This window comes from Palaemon carinicauda, chromosome 17, assembly GCF_036898095.1.
Source record: "Palaemon carinicauda isolate YSFRI2023 chromosome 17, ASM3689809v2, whole genome shotgun sequence".
NCBI lineage: Eukaryota > Metazoa > Arthropoda > Malacostraca > Decapoda > Palaemonidae > Palaemon > Palaemon carinicauda.
Window position 1 is genome coordinate 63,764,129 of NC_090741.1, and position 15,000 is coordinate 63,779,128.

At 39.8% G+C, this 15,000-nt stretch overlaps 2 protein-coding genes across 4 annotated transcripts in view; one reads left to right on the forward strand and one right to left on the reverse strand.

Moving 5' to 3' along the window:
- LOC137656828 (sodium- and chloride-dependent glycine transporter 1-like) overlaps positions 1-15,000 on the forward strand; it is a 206,079-nt gene that overhangs the window by 164,997 nt on the left and 26,082 nt on the right. The window contains exons 2-5 of one of the 2 annotated variants that reach the window (XM_068391148.1): positions 1,058-1,221; positions 2,504-2,638; positions 10,416-10,556; positions 11,789-11,846. In XM_068391148.1, coding sequence (XP_068247249.1) covers positions 1,058-1,221; positions 2,504-2,638; positions 10,416-10,556; positions 11,789-11,846 — 498 coding nt within the window. The remainder of the gene's footprint in view (positions 1-1,057; positions 1,222-2,503; positions 2,639-10,415; positions 10,557-11,788; positions 11,847-15,000) is intronic. The other variant, XM_068391149.1, reaches the window with a different exon arrangement.
- Positions 2,497-15,000, reverse strand: part of LOC137656830 (probable G-protein coupled receptor Mth-like 2) — a 101,733-nt gene continuing 89,229 nt past the window's right edge. For both annotated transcript variants that reach the window (XM_068391151.1, XM_068391152.1), the window contains one exon: positions 2,497-2,635. The gene's annotated coding sequence lies outside the window, so the exon portion shown is untranslated. The remainder of the gene's footprint in view (positions 2,636-15,000) is intronic.

Sequence of the window (15,000 nt, forward strand, 5' to 3'; positions counted from 1 at the left end):
GGTTCTTATGTGGGGGGGGGGGATATGAAGTAAAACGCTGGAAATAACAATAAAGATTAGCTTTCAAACAAATAAGTACAACTTTTCAAGATAGAATATTTTACATAAAAATACAATTTATACTTTGTAAAATTCTGTTGGGACAATTAGCTTAATAATCACAACTGTATTAAATATCCTACTTTATTGCTTGAAAATCCTAACACAAATTATGATTATCTGTTAAGAAATTAGTTACACAGCATCGTGTATATATATATATATATATATATATATATATATATATATATATATATATATATATATATATATATATATATATATATATGTTACAACTACAGATTATCTGTGCATTTTCATATAAAAATGACGTGAGAAAACTTAATTACAAATTTAATAAGAGAAAAGGAGACAGCTTATGGTTAATATCGTTTACAAGCTAACTCTGAACAGTAGGCCTAATATTGGTTGAAGTCATAATGATAATTCGGGGTTAATGTAGTTCGGTTGGACTTTTTCATTACTTGTCAAATAGACTTTATTTATTCTTAGGGTAAGCTTAGGATATTATCATTATTATTATTATTACTATTATTATTATTATTACTAGCTAAGCTACAACCCTAGTTGGAAAAGCAAGATGCTATAAGCCCAAGAGCTCCAACAGGGAAAAATACCCCGTTCAGGAAATTAGATAAGGGAATGAATAAACGATATCAGAAATAATGAACAATTAAAATAAAATATTTTAAAAACCTTAACAGCATTAAAACAGATAGTTCATATATATACTATAAGAAGGGTTATGCCAGCCTGTTCAACATAAAAACGAGTTTGAACTTTTGAAGTTCTACCGATTCAACGACCCGTTTAGGAAGATCATTTCCCAACTTGGTCACAGCTGGAATAAACCTTCTAGAGGAGTCTGAAGGGGTGAAACATGGGGCTAACCCCCGGCAGGTAAGGTTAGGTTAGGTGGGACACCTTAGCTTAGGTGGTGGCGTTCTTGCGCTTGTTTCCTTTTAAAACGGAATTATATATATATTTCTACTTCCAGAATCAAAGGAATGCCGACGTTCTTCAGAAAGAGGTTAACAGCCCCTCTCCCTGAGAGAGGAACCTTCAGGAACTGGAAGGCGTCTGTGCTCTCTCTGATCGCCTACTCAGTTGGGCTAGGGAACTTCTGGAGATTTCCGTACCTATGTTTCAAACATAAAGGATGTAAGTTTTTTTTTTTTCTTTTAATTTTTTCTGTTTTTGAATAGCATAAGTAGAACAGGCTTTGTTTCGTTCATGTACAATTACGAGGAATTGGTATTCGACCCAGATGGCTATGATTGGCTACTCAGTCACCTTGGGAGTTACCGGAGGCTTTCTTAGTGTTTGCTGTATTAATCATTCATCTTTGTGTGTGTATATATATATATATATATATATATATATATATATATATATATATATATATATATATATATATATATATACATATATACATATATATATATATATATATATATATATATATATATATATGTATACAGTATATATATATATATATATATATATATATATATATATATATATATGTGTGTGTGTGTGTGTGTATATATGAATATGTATATATTATTATTATTATGATTATTATTATTATTATTACTTGCTAAGCTACAACTCTAGTTAGAGAAGCAAGATGCTATAAGGCCAAGGGCTCCAACAGGGAAAATAGCCCAGTGAGATAAGGAAATAAGGAAATAAATAAACAAGACAAGAGAAGTAATTAACAATTAAATAAAACAGTAACAATAAAATAAATTCATATATAAACTATTAAAACTTAAAAAAACCAGAGGAATAGAAATAAGATAGAATAGTGTACCCGAGTGTACTCTCAAGCAAGAGAACTCTAACACAAGACAGTGGAACACCATGGTGCAGAGGCAAAGGTTATCTTAAATTATAGGCTATGCATTTACCTTCCCTTTGATCATAAAATCATTAGATACATGTAGTTATTGTCGTTTTCCTTAAATTTCCCAATTTCGTTTGAATACATCAACTTTCCTTATAAAGTTTTATCATTAGACATGTCTGTTACAATAATTGTACATCATTTCAAACCTATGTTCTTTTATTTTGGCAATTTTTTTTTTTAATTCTTTCAAACAAAGTATGAAATAAAACAAGTAATTAGGATATTTTCTGTAGTTAAATTTTCCTGACCTACAACAATTTAAAAAAAAAGAAAATGAAAAGTCAACCGATGTATTAAGGCATCGATTTTCGTCAAAATCCTTCCTACAACTTCAAATAAAAACTATATCAATATGCTACTCAAAAATCATATGGTATTTTTGTAAATATCTTTTTTTTTTTTTTTCCACGCAACCCATTTGTATGTTTTAATAAAAAAAAAGGGAACAATTTACCTTTGAATTTTTCGAAATAATAACATTCAGCCATTATAATGTTTTAAATACATTAAAAAAAAAAATTTCCATTGCAGTAACATTCGTGATCCCATATATCATCGCGATGGTCTTCATAGGAGTCCCGATCTACTTCTTGGAACTGGCTCTGGGACAGTACGTCAGCTTAGCGCCGACTCAGCTGTTTTCTTACATGTGCCCTGCCTTATCTGGTATGAGACAGAGATTATTATTATTATTATTATTATTATTATTATCTATATATTAATATGATAGCATGTGTGTTATTTATTTTGTGTCACGCTTTAGAGAAAACGGAAATAATTTCATGGTATACTCTTACAAATTCACATTAGACTTTGATTACTTAACCGTAGCACATCTTATAGTTTTCCCAATTCATGTATTGTTCATTTTTTAAAATAAATATACAAGTCAAATCTTATCACATTTTATTCACACATGTATAGGTTAGGAATAAGATAATTAGTATTAAAAATATCATTTCGTGTAATTTACACGGGTTCCGCTTAAAGAAAACGGAAATAATTTCAAGGTATACTCTTACAAATTCACATTAGACTTTGGTTACTCAACCAAAGCACATCTTAAATAGTTTTCCCAATTCATGTATTGCTCATTTTTTAAAATAAATATACAAGTCAAATCTTATCACATTTTATTCACACATGTATAGGTTAGGAATAAGATAATTAGTATTAAAAATATCATTTCGTGTAATTTACACGGGTTTCACTTAAAGAAAACTGAAATAATTTCAAGGTATACTCTTACAAATTCACATTAGACTTTGGTTATTCAACCAAAGCACATCTTATATAGTTTTCCCAATTCATGTATTGCTAATTTTTTAAGATAAATATACAAGTCAAATCTTATCACATTTTATTCACACATGTATAGGTTAGGAATAAGATAATTAGTATTGAAAGTATCATTTCGTGTAATTTACACGAGTTCCGCTAGTTATTATTATTATCATTATTATTATTATAACTTGCTAAGTTACAACCCTAGTTGGAAAAGCAGGACGCCATAAGCCTAAGGGCTCCAACAGGAAAAATAGCCCGGTGAGGAAAGGAAGTAAGGAAATAAATAAGCTACAAGAGAAGTAATTAACAATTAAATATACACAGTAACAATAAAATAAATCTTATAAATAACTAGACAAACTTTAAAACACAAGATGAAGAGAAATAAGATAATGTGACGGGCCGAGAGAAGGTTGTGACTCAAAGGCAGGAAGCAATCAACTGAGTCACTTTATTAAAGAACACTCTCCTTTATATACAAAACCTCAAGGCAACAGGAAATTTCATGTTCGAGAGACAGACAATGTTACAGAGGAAAAACGCAGACATGTTTATTCTGGTTCTTTTAGTGCGAGGGAAGAGCGCAGATACAAGCATAATGTATACAAAATAATTTATGTACGATCGTGTGACACACGGTTGGTACATGACTCCCCCCCCCCTAAAAATGACATACTGTACATGTTAAATAGGGCGCCCTGATCTAGAGAGGCGAACTGTAGGCGGGTCATCTGGCAGAAGACAAGCAGGTTTTAGACGATCAATGGAGACCCAGTCTTCTTTGCCACGAATGTTTAGTAGGAATGCTTTCTGACTGCGTTGGATCACAAGGAAAGGGCCCGTGTAAGGGGGTGTTAGCGGTGGCTTGCTAGTGTCGTTGCGCAGGAAGGCGTGTGTTGCAGAGTACAAGTCTGTTGGTATGTGATGCTTTGCTGGGGGCTTTTAAGTCTGGCGGCATGGACTAAATTTTCCCACGATGTGACTTATGCGCTGGAGATCGTCGGAGGAGGTTATAGAAGGAAAAAATTCGGCAGGGACGACCAACGGGTCGCCATACACCATTTCAGCTGCCAAGACGTCGAGGGCGTCTTTAGGAGTGGTCCTTAGTCCCAGGAGGACCCAGGGAAGCTGAGTAAACCAGTTGCAATCCTTGCAGCGGGACATCAAAGCTGCTTTGAGGGTGCGATAAAAACATTCAATCATTCCATTGGCAGCAGGGTTATAGACCATTGTCTGGTGTAGGGTGATGCCCAGGAGATTTGCTAATGACGTCCAAAATTGAGAGGTGAAAGTGGTTCCCCTGTCAGAAGTAATATGCTCAGGGATACCAAATCTTGCAAACCATCCAGAGAGTAAGGCAGATGTACATGAGGCGGACGTTGCAGTTTCCATGGGAATGGCTTCAGGCCAACGAGTGGAGCGGTCGATGACGGTAAACAGGTAACGATGTCCTTGTGATGTGGGTAGGGGGCCTACAACGTCGACGTGAATGTGTGCGAAATGACGCTGAGGTTGAGGATAGGTGCCCACTCCTGAATCCGTGTGTCGATGTACTTTGGAAGTTTGGCAAGAAGTACAGGCGCGGACCCAATCCTTAGCATCCTTAGAAATGCCGTGCCAAATGAAATTTGCCTTCAGCAGCTGTGCAGTAGAACGGCACGAGGGATGTGAAAGGCCATGAATGAAATCAAACACCTGTCAGCGCATGGGAGCAGGAATCCAAGGTCGCGGTCCGCCAGTACTGACGTCACAGAGGAGGGTGGTGTTGGAGTCTTCGAGGGGGAAGTCTTCCCAACGGAGGAACGTGCAGGATGTCCTACATGCTTGATACTCTGGATCCTGTCGTTGGGCTTCAGCCAGGGCGTTGTAATCCAATCCCAGTTGAACGGCAGCCAACGTGTTTCTTGACAGGGCATCAGCAACGGGATTCATTTTCCCAGGGACGTATTGAAGGGTGCAATTGTATTCAGCCACGGTGGAGAGATGTCGGCGTTGCCGGGCGGACCAGGCATCAGACTGTCGAGTAAAGGCGTGCACCAGAGGCATGTGGTCTGTGCGAATGACGAAGGGCGTACTTTCTAAGAAATGGCGAAAGTGACGGACAGCCAAGTGCACCGCCAGCAATTCTCGATCGAAGGTATAATAACCCGATTCTGCCTTGGACAGTTTTCTGCTGAAACAGGCCAATGGTCGGGGCGAGCCGTTGACCACCTGCTCGAGTACTGCACCAATAGCGACGTCGCTGGCATCGGTGGCGAGAAGGAGAGGGGCATGTGGGATAGGAAAAGTGAGAGCCGCAACAGTTGATAGGGCCTTCTTTGCATTGCAGAAGGCTGCTTCTTGAAGGGGACCCCACTTCAGGTCCTTTGGCTTGCTCTTGAGGGAGGCGTAGAGGGGAGCAAGAGTGGCGGCAATGGCTGGCAGAAAACGGTGATAATAGTTGATCATGCCCAAGAATTCTTGCAGAGCTTTGACGGTCGAGGGCGCGGGGAAGTTCTGAACGGCTGCTACCTTCTCAGGGAGGGGATGGACTCCTTCAGGAGTGATGCGGTGCCCTAAGAACGACACTTCGTTGGCTCCAAAGGTACACTTGTCGTACCGGACTACAAGGCCGTTTTGTTGCAGGCGGTCGAGCACGATGCGCAGGTGACGGAGGTGTTCCTCTTTTGAGGAGGAGAACACAAGTATGACGTCCACATAATATACACAGAAAGGGAGGTCCCCTAAGATGCCATCCATGAGACGTTAAAATGTGGCCCCAGCATTACCAAGGCCAAAACAGGAGTAATTGAAGGTGTATGTACCAAACGGAGTGGTGATGGCGGTCTTGGGGATGTCTTCTGGGTTCATAGGCACCTGATAATACCCCTTCAGGAGGTCGAGCGTAGAGAAAACCTTCGCTTCGTGCAGGTAGGAGGTCACGTTGGCAATGTTTGGGAGGGGGTAGTGATCCAGTTCTGTTTGCATGTTCAGGCGCCTGTACTCCCCGCACGGACGGAAGGAGCCGTCTTTCTTCAGAACGATGTGTAAGGGTGACGACCATGGGCTGGAGGCCTTTTGGCAAAGGCCCATTTCCTCCATTTCAGCAAACGTCTGTTTGGCGGCTGCCAATCGTTCCGGTGCCAGACGTCTGAATTTTGTGAAGACTGGGGATCCCGTCGTCTTGATATGGTGATAAATACCGTGCTTGGCAGGAACCGTGGGCGTTTGGCGAATTTCTGGACGGAAAACTTCTGGGTACGACGTGAGAAGGTGGGCGTAGGCATCCGTGGGTGTGATGATGTGGAGAGCGAGGTTAGAGGGGGCGGGTTGAAGAGGTGTCGACAAGTACGAGTCTGCGATGACCAATTGTCGGTGGGCGACATCGACCAGAAGGTGGAAATAAGAGAGGAAATCCGCACCGAGGATTGGCGATGTGACGTCAGCAACGAGAAACTTCCAATTGAATTTACCGTTTCCGAACGATAATATGAGGTTCTCGTAACCGTAGGTGGGTATCGCAGATCCGTTGGCAGCTACCAAGCGGACGTCAGCAGATGTAGACAGACTACGTCGTGTCTTGAAGAGTTTCCTTGGCAAAAGAGAACGACAAGCACCCGTGTCTTCCAAAAATCGCACGCCCGTTCCTGCATCATGTAAAAAGAAAAGATTACAAAACACGGGAGGCCACCGCCACGAGCAATGGCCTACTTACACGTTTTTTGCCCACTGACAATCCTCGGCACATTTCTTCGCGTTTGCCCCGAATCTGAAGTGGTAGTAGCAAAACTGCGGCGGATGGGAGGTAGTAAGTGGCTGTAGAAGTCGTTTGTTGGGGCGCGAGCGATTGGTGGGTGGTGGGCGGCTTTGTCGCTGCTTCGGCACGTCACGGGGTAGGCGTGCATGTCCTACAGCATTCATGTCAGCTATGTCCTACGGCATTCATGTCAGCTTCGGTTGACGTTGAATAGGCATCCTCTTCGTCAGGGGTGGAGGCGTTGATGGAGCTCTTGAAGTGGCTGTCCATAAGGGCGTCGGCTTTGGTCATCAAGTCCTTTATGGGTAAACTATCGACATCGGGTAAGGCCGCGCGTATAAGTCTGGGTAAATGGCGTATCCAAAGGGCACGAAGTAGGTTCACCTCACGAGCAGAGCCGTCTGCGGCAGGTTGAAGGCGAGCGATACTGGTCATTTCCCTGAGGGCAAGCGAAGCCCTTTTGTCTCCCAACGGTTGTTGCGAGAGCTGAAAAACCTTTGTTATACGAGCGGCTGGCGACAGCGAGTACTGCTTACAGAAGGTATGTTTTGAGGGCGTCATACGCTATTGGGGTGTCTCCTTGTTCACAAAGCCAGTCGGATATTTCTGGGAAGGTGTCCTCGGGTATCGCCGCGAGAACATAATCTGCTTTGGTGGTTGAGCGAGTCATGCCCTTGATGCAAAACTGGACTTCTGCGCGCTGAAACCAAGCCAACGCCTCTTCGCTGGCAAACAATGAAAGTTTCAATGGGGCAGCCGCAGCGCCAACTTCCGTAGAGTCCGCCATGGTACCAACGATGGAGGGGCGAGGGGGGTGGGGGTGGAAAGCGGTGGGAGCGAGTCGACTTCCGGGGTCACCAATGTGACGGGCCGAGAGAAGGTTGTGACTCAAAGGCAGGAAGCAATCAACTGAGTCACTTTATTAAAGAACACTCTCCTTTATATACAAAACCTCAAGGCACCAGGAAATTTCATGTTCGAGAGACAGACAATGTTACAGAGGAAAAACCCAGACATGTTTATTCTGGTTCTTTTTAGTGCAAGGAAAGAGCGCAGATACAAGCATAATATAGGTACAAAATAATTTATGTACGATCGTGTGACACACGGTTGGTACAATAGTGCGCCTGAGTGTACCCTCAAGCATGAGAACTCTACCTCAAGATTGTGGAAGGCCATGGTACAGAGGCTACGGCACTACCCAAGACTAGAGAACGATGGTTTGATTTTGGAGTGTCCTTCTCCTAGAAAAACTGCTTACCATGGCTAAATATTCCCTTCCACCCTTACCAAGAGGAGAGTAGCCACTGAACAATTACATTGCAGTAGTTAACCCCTTGAGCGAAGAATTGTTTGGTAATCTTAGTGTTGTCAGATGTGTGAAGACAGAGGAGAATATGCAAAGAATAGGCCAGACTATTCGGTGTATGTGTAGCAAAGGAAAAATGAACCATAACCAGAGAAGGATCCGATATAGTACTGTCTGGTCAGTCAAAGGAACCAATAACACTCTAGAAAGGCCAAGGGAACTCACACTTATATTCTCTTATCTGGCAAAGGACTAGAAGAAGCCAAGAACTCGGGGGGTTGCTTCTGCAAAAATATAACCTTAACCCTGAACCTGAATCAGGAGGGGAAAGCTGGAAGAAAGATATGGTTTAGCAACAAAGGTTGCAGTAGACTTGACTCTAAATGAATGAATGAAGGGATGTTAGGATCATGATGACAGATGCTGGAAGAGAAAAATCTCATGCAGTGGGCAAAATGTTTGCTAAAACATACCTCATGGCCCTCATGGGGCCAGTTTGAAGGGCCACACCGAAGCCATAAGGCTCCATTATAATTGTGACAGGCCAAAAGTAGGTTGTGATTCAAAGGTGAGATGAAAGCAACTGAGTACTTTATTATAGACACATCGAGTATATATACACACTAGGTCCCGGCAAGAAGGTCACAAAATACAACATGCTATTTCTTGTCCAACCAGCAAATGGTTCTGTTAACAGTTAACAATGAGAAATAGGCAGACAGGTTGATGCAAGTTGCTGTCAGTGCGAGGGGAGACCGAAGATGCAAACGATAATATATACAAAAAAGAAAAATGTCATTACTATGTACAATCGTGTGACACACAAGTGGTACATGATAGGTTAGATTGTGAACTAATTCGCAAACTTTTCAGTAGATGGAATGAAACATTCGATGAACTGGGATTGCAAAGACTACAATTACTACCTCCAGTTTCCCTTTGCCTCGGCTTAAATTTGCACTTTATTTTTCCTTCTTTATTTTCCAAGTCAATGAGTTTGAAATACTCACTGAATGTAGCCCCAGCCTCAATCTGCAGGGCAACGGTTTCCATTCTATCCTAAAATAGATGAGCTATTTGATATTAATTATTTGCATTTAAATGCCTTTTTAGGCTGATAAAATGCAACATCAGTCTTTGTGTCAAAAATCTAAATACAGGGAGAATATAAGACGATAAAAGTTTAAGATGTACTGTGCATAAACCTATCAAATAGCAGAAATAAAAGTCATTGTTACTCGGTAATACTCCCATCACTGTAATGTGTAATGAGATCTTCAAATGTAGATAATCTAAGCTTTGAAAGCTTGTCAGTCAAATCCATCGCCAAAATGCTTCTTCACTGGGAATGTGTTAAACATGAACAAATAGAAAAATGATAGATAGTATGTTAATTGATTATGATTGATTATGACTAATGAATATGTTAAGTATCTTACCAATAAAATCTAGTAACAGAAAATACACTGAACATAAAAATATAAAACTTAACTAAAAACAGTAATATATTTTTCTGGGTGTGAAGATTGGCATGATTATCTTACTCTATATATTACTAGATATAAAAAATAATTAAAATAAATGACAAACAACAACATGGACTAATGTATGATTATCTTGCATTTCTCCTTCCAAGTTCTATACCTATTTGGGGTCGCCATTTTAATGAGTCTTTTTCTATCTACCTCTGTCCTGTCATTTCCTCCTATGCTCCTTTCTCCTTCATATCATCTCCAATGAAGTCTTTCCACTTGGTCTTAGGTCTGACTCTCTTTCTTGTTCCGTCTCCAAGTTCATTATTTGTTTTGCCTTATGTTACTCAAGAGGCCACACCATCTTAACCTTACCTCCTGCACTTTCTTAGATGCTTCAGTAACCTTTACCGTACCCCTAATATATCAATTTCTAACCCTGTCCATTCTGCTCTGCAACATACTATTATTACTACAACTTATATGACTCCGTTGAGCATTACTGGCCTTTTTGTCAGCTTAGCATATGCTCTCTGATATACATCTTCCCCTGGCCGCCCTTAAACATCAAATAAGATGGTCTATCTGACCCTGATTTTTTTCCAGAGACAACTGAATAATAGCTGAAAATCATTACAGGTATTGGCTATGGAATGATCCTGATCATCTTTGCCGTTGCAATCTATTACAACATGATGATGGCTTGGTCACTGTACTATCTCGTAGCCAGCCTGAACACCAGTTTGAACTCCACCAAACCAACCCTCTGGGAAACAGGAAGTAAGTGATTAACTAATTGCCTGAAGCGCTACGATGTTTTGATGTAGTTAGGACATAAGTGCTAAGATAAATGACTGGCAGTGTAAAATAATCTAATTTGCAATATACCCTTACAGTAAGTGCCAGTAAAGTGTTTTAGCATTATAGTACATTCACTCCATAAGTGCCAGTCATTTGGATTGGCAGACAGTGTAGAACGCTTGAGCATTATCATTAAAGTGCTTTGTCAGTAAGTTCTAGCTGTGTTGACTGATTGCCCACATTTAGTACTTTAGTAATGCAGCACACCCAATCAGTAAGTACCATTGTGCAGAGTACTTGAGTACTACAACAGGCACAGTCAGTAAGTGCTATTTATAGTTGTTCACTGTTGCTGGTTTATAAGTAGGTATTTTGTTCTATATGTAGTTCCGTTATAATTTCTTCATGACAATTTTACTATTGTTAATTTATATTAGTGTTACACTTGTAATAATGATAAAGCCAAATGAAATGGATTCTTTAAAATGTTAGCCACCTGGTACTAGACGAAGACATACTTTAAGGATTTATAAGAAATTACTGTACGCAACCAGACACGAATGCATTGATGCCGCTCGAATTAGAAATCAATGAGGCCCTTCACAAGATACACGCTCGGAATTGAGTTACTAGCCGCAAGCACTGCTAACCCACACAGTTCCAGTGTAGCGGCTCATAGAAACTACGAGGCCGCTCGGGGAAAATCCTCTCGTGTGAAGACATGGCTCCTAACGAGCGGATATATTTCCGTACGGAAAAAATCTGCTCGTATGAAGCGAGCCTTAATGTTTGAAGCATCCCCAATTTCAAAAATACTGAATTTAAATAAAGAACTGTTAACCACGCAGGCTTAATTAAAGAACTGTTAACCACGCAGGCTCATATGCTGTTGTCACCTTCCAAAATATAAGTTATGCCTGAATGAATATCCTTGTTTGTGTGACATTCTATAAGACATAAGGAAATGACCTACAGTAGTTTCACATAAGTAGATTTTTTGTCATTTTTCTGGTAATGTCAAAAAAAAATAATGCTCATGAAAAATGAAAAATGAAAGTAAACATGAGTAATTGATAAAAGTTTAATTAAAGAGGGGATTAAAAATGTCTACAGAATTAGAACCAGATTCAACTGGACAGGAGAGTAACACATTAAAAATGGCAGTAAGTTTATAACCATTTATAGCCTTTTCTTCTTTTATCCAATTTCAGATTGCACATCAAATGCAGATACAGCATGCCACCTTGCAGCTTCGAAAGACTATTTCATGTAAGTTTGTAGATCATTTCAGATCGGTATGATATCATGGATAAGTAGATATATTTCTCTAATGTACTGTCTGACAAAGGAGTCCCTGGCTCACTTTGCTCCGAAAAAGTGCACCTTGTCACACCATTACTTTGCAGCTAGTAACCAAACAGGTAGTATAGGAAGAGATGGCAGAGGTGGTGGGCAGGGCTAAACACATGAACTTGCCGTGCAGTAAGGGTGTGGATGTGTGCTTTTCTTCAGAGGGAAGTGTACCACGAATTCCGGTGCCCAACTGTAAATTTTACATTCATATCTTTTCACCTCAAAGAAAGGGGGCGCTAAAAATAGAACTGGGAACTATTCATTTCACAATTAATATTTTCGGGTGAAATTCCCAACAATTGACTGACTATCATATAGATAATTCAGTGCTATGTCAACAAAGGTACAGTAGGTATGCTGACAAAGTCATCGCGTCAGAAAAAAATCTCAGTTCTTTAGATTGTGAGGCATGAGGCTTAACCAATAACCACGAGGTCCCTCATAGATTCTTGCAAACAGTGAAACGGCTTAACCAATAACCATGAGGTCCCTTATACATTCTTGCTAAGCAGTGAAACGGCTAAACCATTAACCATGAGGTCTCTTATACATTCTTGCTAAGCAGTGAAACGGCTTAACCAATAACAATAAGGTCTCCTATACATTCTTGCTAAGCAGTGAAACGGCTTAACCAATAACCATGATATCTCCTAGTAGTGAAACGGCCTAACCAATAACCACGAGGTCCTTTGCAGAATCTTGCTAAGCAGTGACAGGGCTTAAACAATAACCATGAGGTCTCTTATACATTCTTGCTAAGTAGTGAAACGGCCTAACCAATAACCACGAGGTCCTTTACAGATTTTTGCTAAGCAGTGACATGGCTTAACCAATAAACATGAGGTGTCTTATACATTCTTGCTAAGCAGTGAAACAGCTTAACCAATAACCATGAGGTCTCTAATACATTCTTGCTAAGCAGTGAAACGGCTTAACCAATAACCCCAAGGTCCTTTACAGATTCATGCTAAGCAGTGAAACGGCTTAACCAATAACCACGAGGTCCTTTACAGTTTCTTGCTAAGCAGTGACAGGGCTTAACCAATAACCATGAGGTCTATTATACATTCTTGCTAAGAAATGAAACGGCTTAACCAATAACCACGAGATCCTTTACAGATTCTTGCTAAGAAGTGAAACAGCTTAACCAATAACCACAAGGTCTCTTATACATACTTAGTAAGCAGTGAAACGGCTTAACCAATACCGACGAGGTTTCTTATACATTCTTGCGAAGCAATGAAACGGCTTAAACAATAACCACGAGGTCTCTTATACATTCTTGCTAAGCAGTGAAACGGTTTAACCAATAACCATGATGTCCTTTATAGATTCTTGCTAAGCAGCGAAACGGCTTAAACAATACCCACAAGGTCTCTTATAGATTCTTGCTAAGCAGTGAAACGGCATAACCAAAAACCAGAGTCCCTTATAGATTCTTGATAAGCACTGAAACGGCTTGAGCAATAACCACGAGGTCTCTTATAGATTCTTGGCAAGCATTGAAACGGCTTAAAAAATAACTAAGAGGTCTTTTATAGATTCTTGATAAGCATTGAAGAAGCTTAAACAATAACTACAAGGTCCCTTATAGATTCTTAATAAGCATTGAAACGGCTTAAACAATAACTACGAGGTCCCTTATAGATTCTTGATAAGAACTGAAATGGCTTAAACAGTAACCACGAGGTCTCTTATAGATTCTTGATAAGCACTGAAGCGGCTTAAACAATAACCACAAGGTCTCTTATAGATTCTTAATAAGCACTGAAGCGGCTTGAACAATAACCACGAGGTCCCTTATAGATTCTTGATAAGCATTGAAACAGCTTAAACAATAACTATGAGGTCACTTATAGATTCTTGATAAGCAGTGAAATGGCTTAAACAATAACCACGAGGTCCCTTATAGATTCTTGATAAGCAGTAAAATGGCTTAAACAATAACCACGAGGTCTCTTATAGATTCTTGATATGCATTGAAACGAGTTAAACAATAACTACGAGATCCTTTATAGATTCTTGCTAAGCAGTGAAAAGGCTTAACCTAGAACCACGAGGTCCCTTAAAAATTCTTGCTAAACAGAGAAACGGTTTAACCAATAACCATGAGGTCTTTTATACATTCTTGCTAAGCAGTGAAACGGCTTAACCAATAACCATGAGGTCTGTTATACATTCTTGCTATGCAGTGAAACGGTTTAACCAATAACCATGAGGTCCCTAATAGATTCTTGATAAGCATTGAAATGGCTTAAACAATAACCACGAGGTCCTTTATAGATTCTTGCTAAGCAGTGAAACGGCTTAACCGAGAACCACGAGGTCCCTTATAGATTCTTGATAAAAAGTAAAATGGCTTAAAAATAACCACTAGGTCTCTATTAGATTCTTGATATGCATTGAAACGACTTAAACAATAACTATAAGGTCCTTTATAGATTCTTGCTAAGCAGTGAAAAGGCTTAACCTAGAACCACGAGGTCCCTTAACAATTCTAGCTAAACAGAAAAACGGTTTAACCAATAACCATGAGGTCTTTTATACATTCTTCCTAAGCAGTGACACGGCTTTACCAATAACCACGAAGTCTCTTATACATTCTTGCTATGTAGTGAAAAGGTTTTAACCAATAACCATGAGATCCCTAGTAAATTCTTGATAAGCATTGAAACGGCTTAAACAATAACCACGAGGTCCCTTATAGATTCTTGATAAGCATTGAAACGGCTTAAACAATAACCACGACGTCCCTTATAGATTCTTGATAAGCATTGAAACGGTTTAAACAATAACCACGAGGTCTCTTATAGATTCTTGATAAGCATTGAAATGGCTTAAACAATAACTACGAGGTCCCTTGTAGATTTTTGATAAGCAGTGAAATGGCTTAAACAATAACTACGAGGTCCCTTATTGATTCTTGCTAAGCAGTGAAACGGCTTAACCAAGAACCAGGAGGGCCCTTGTAGATTCTTGATAAGCACTGAAATGGCTTAAACAATAACTACGAGGTCCCTTATTGATTCTTGCTAAGCAGTGAAACGGCTTAATCAAGAACCACGAGGTC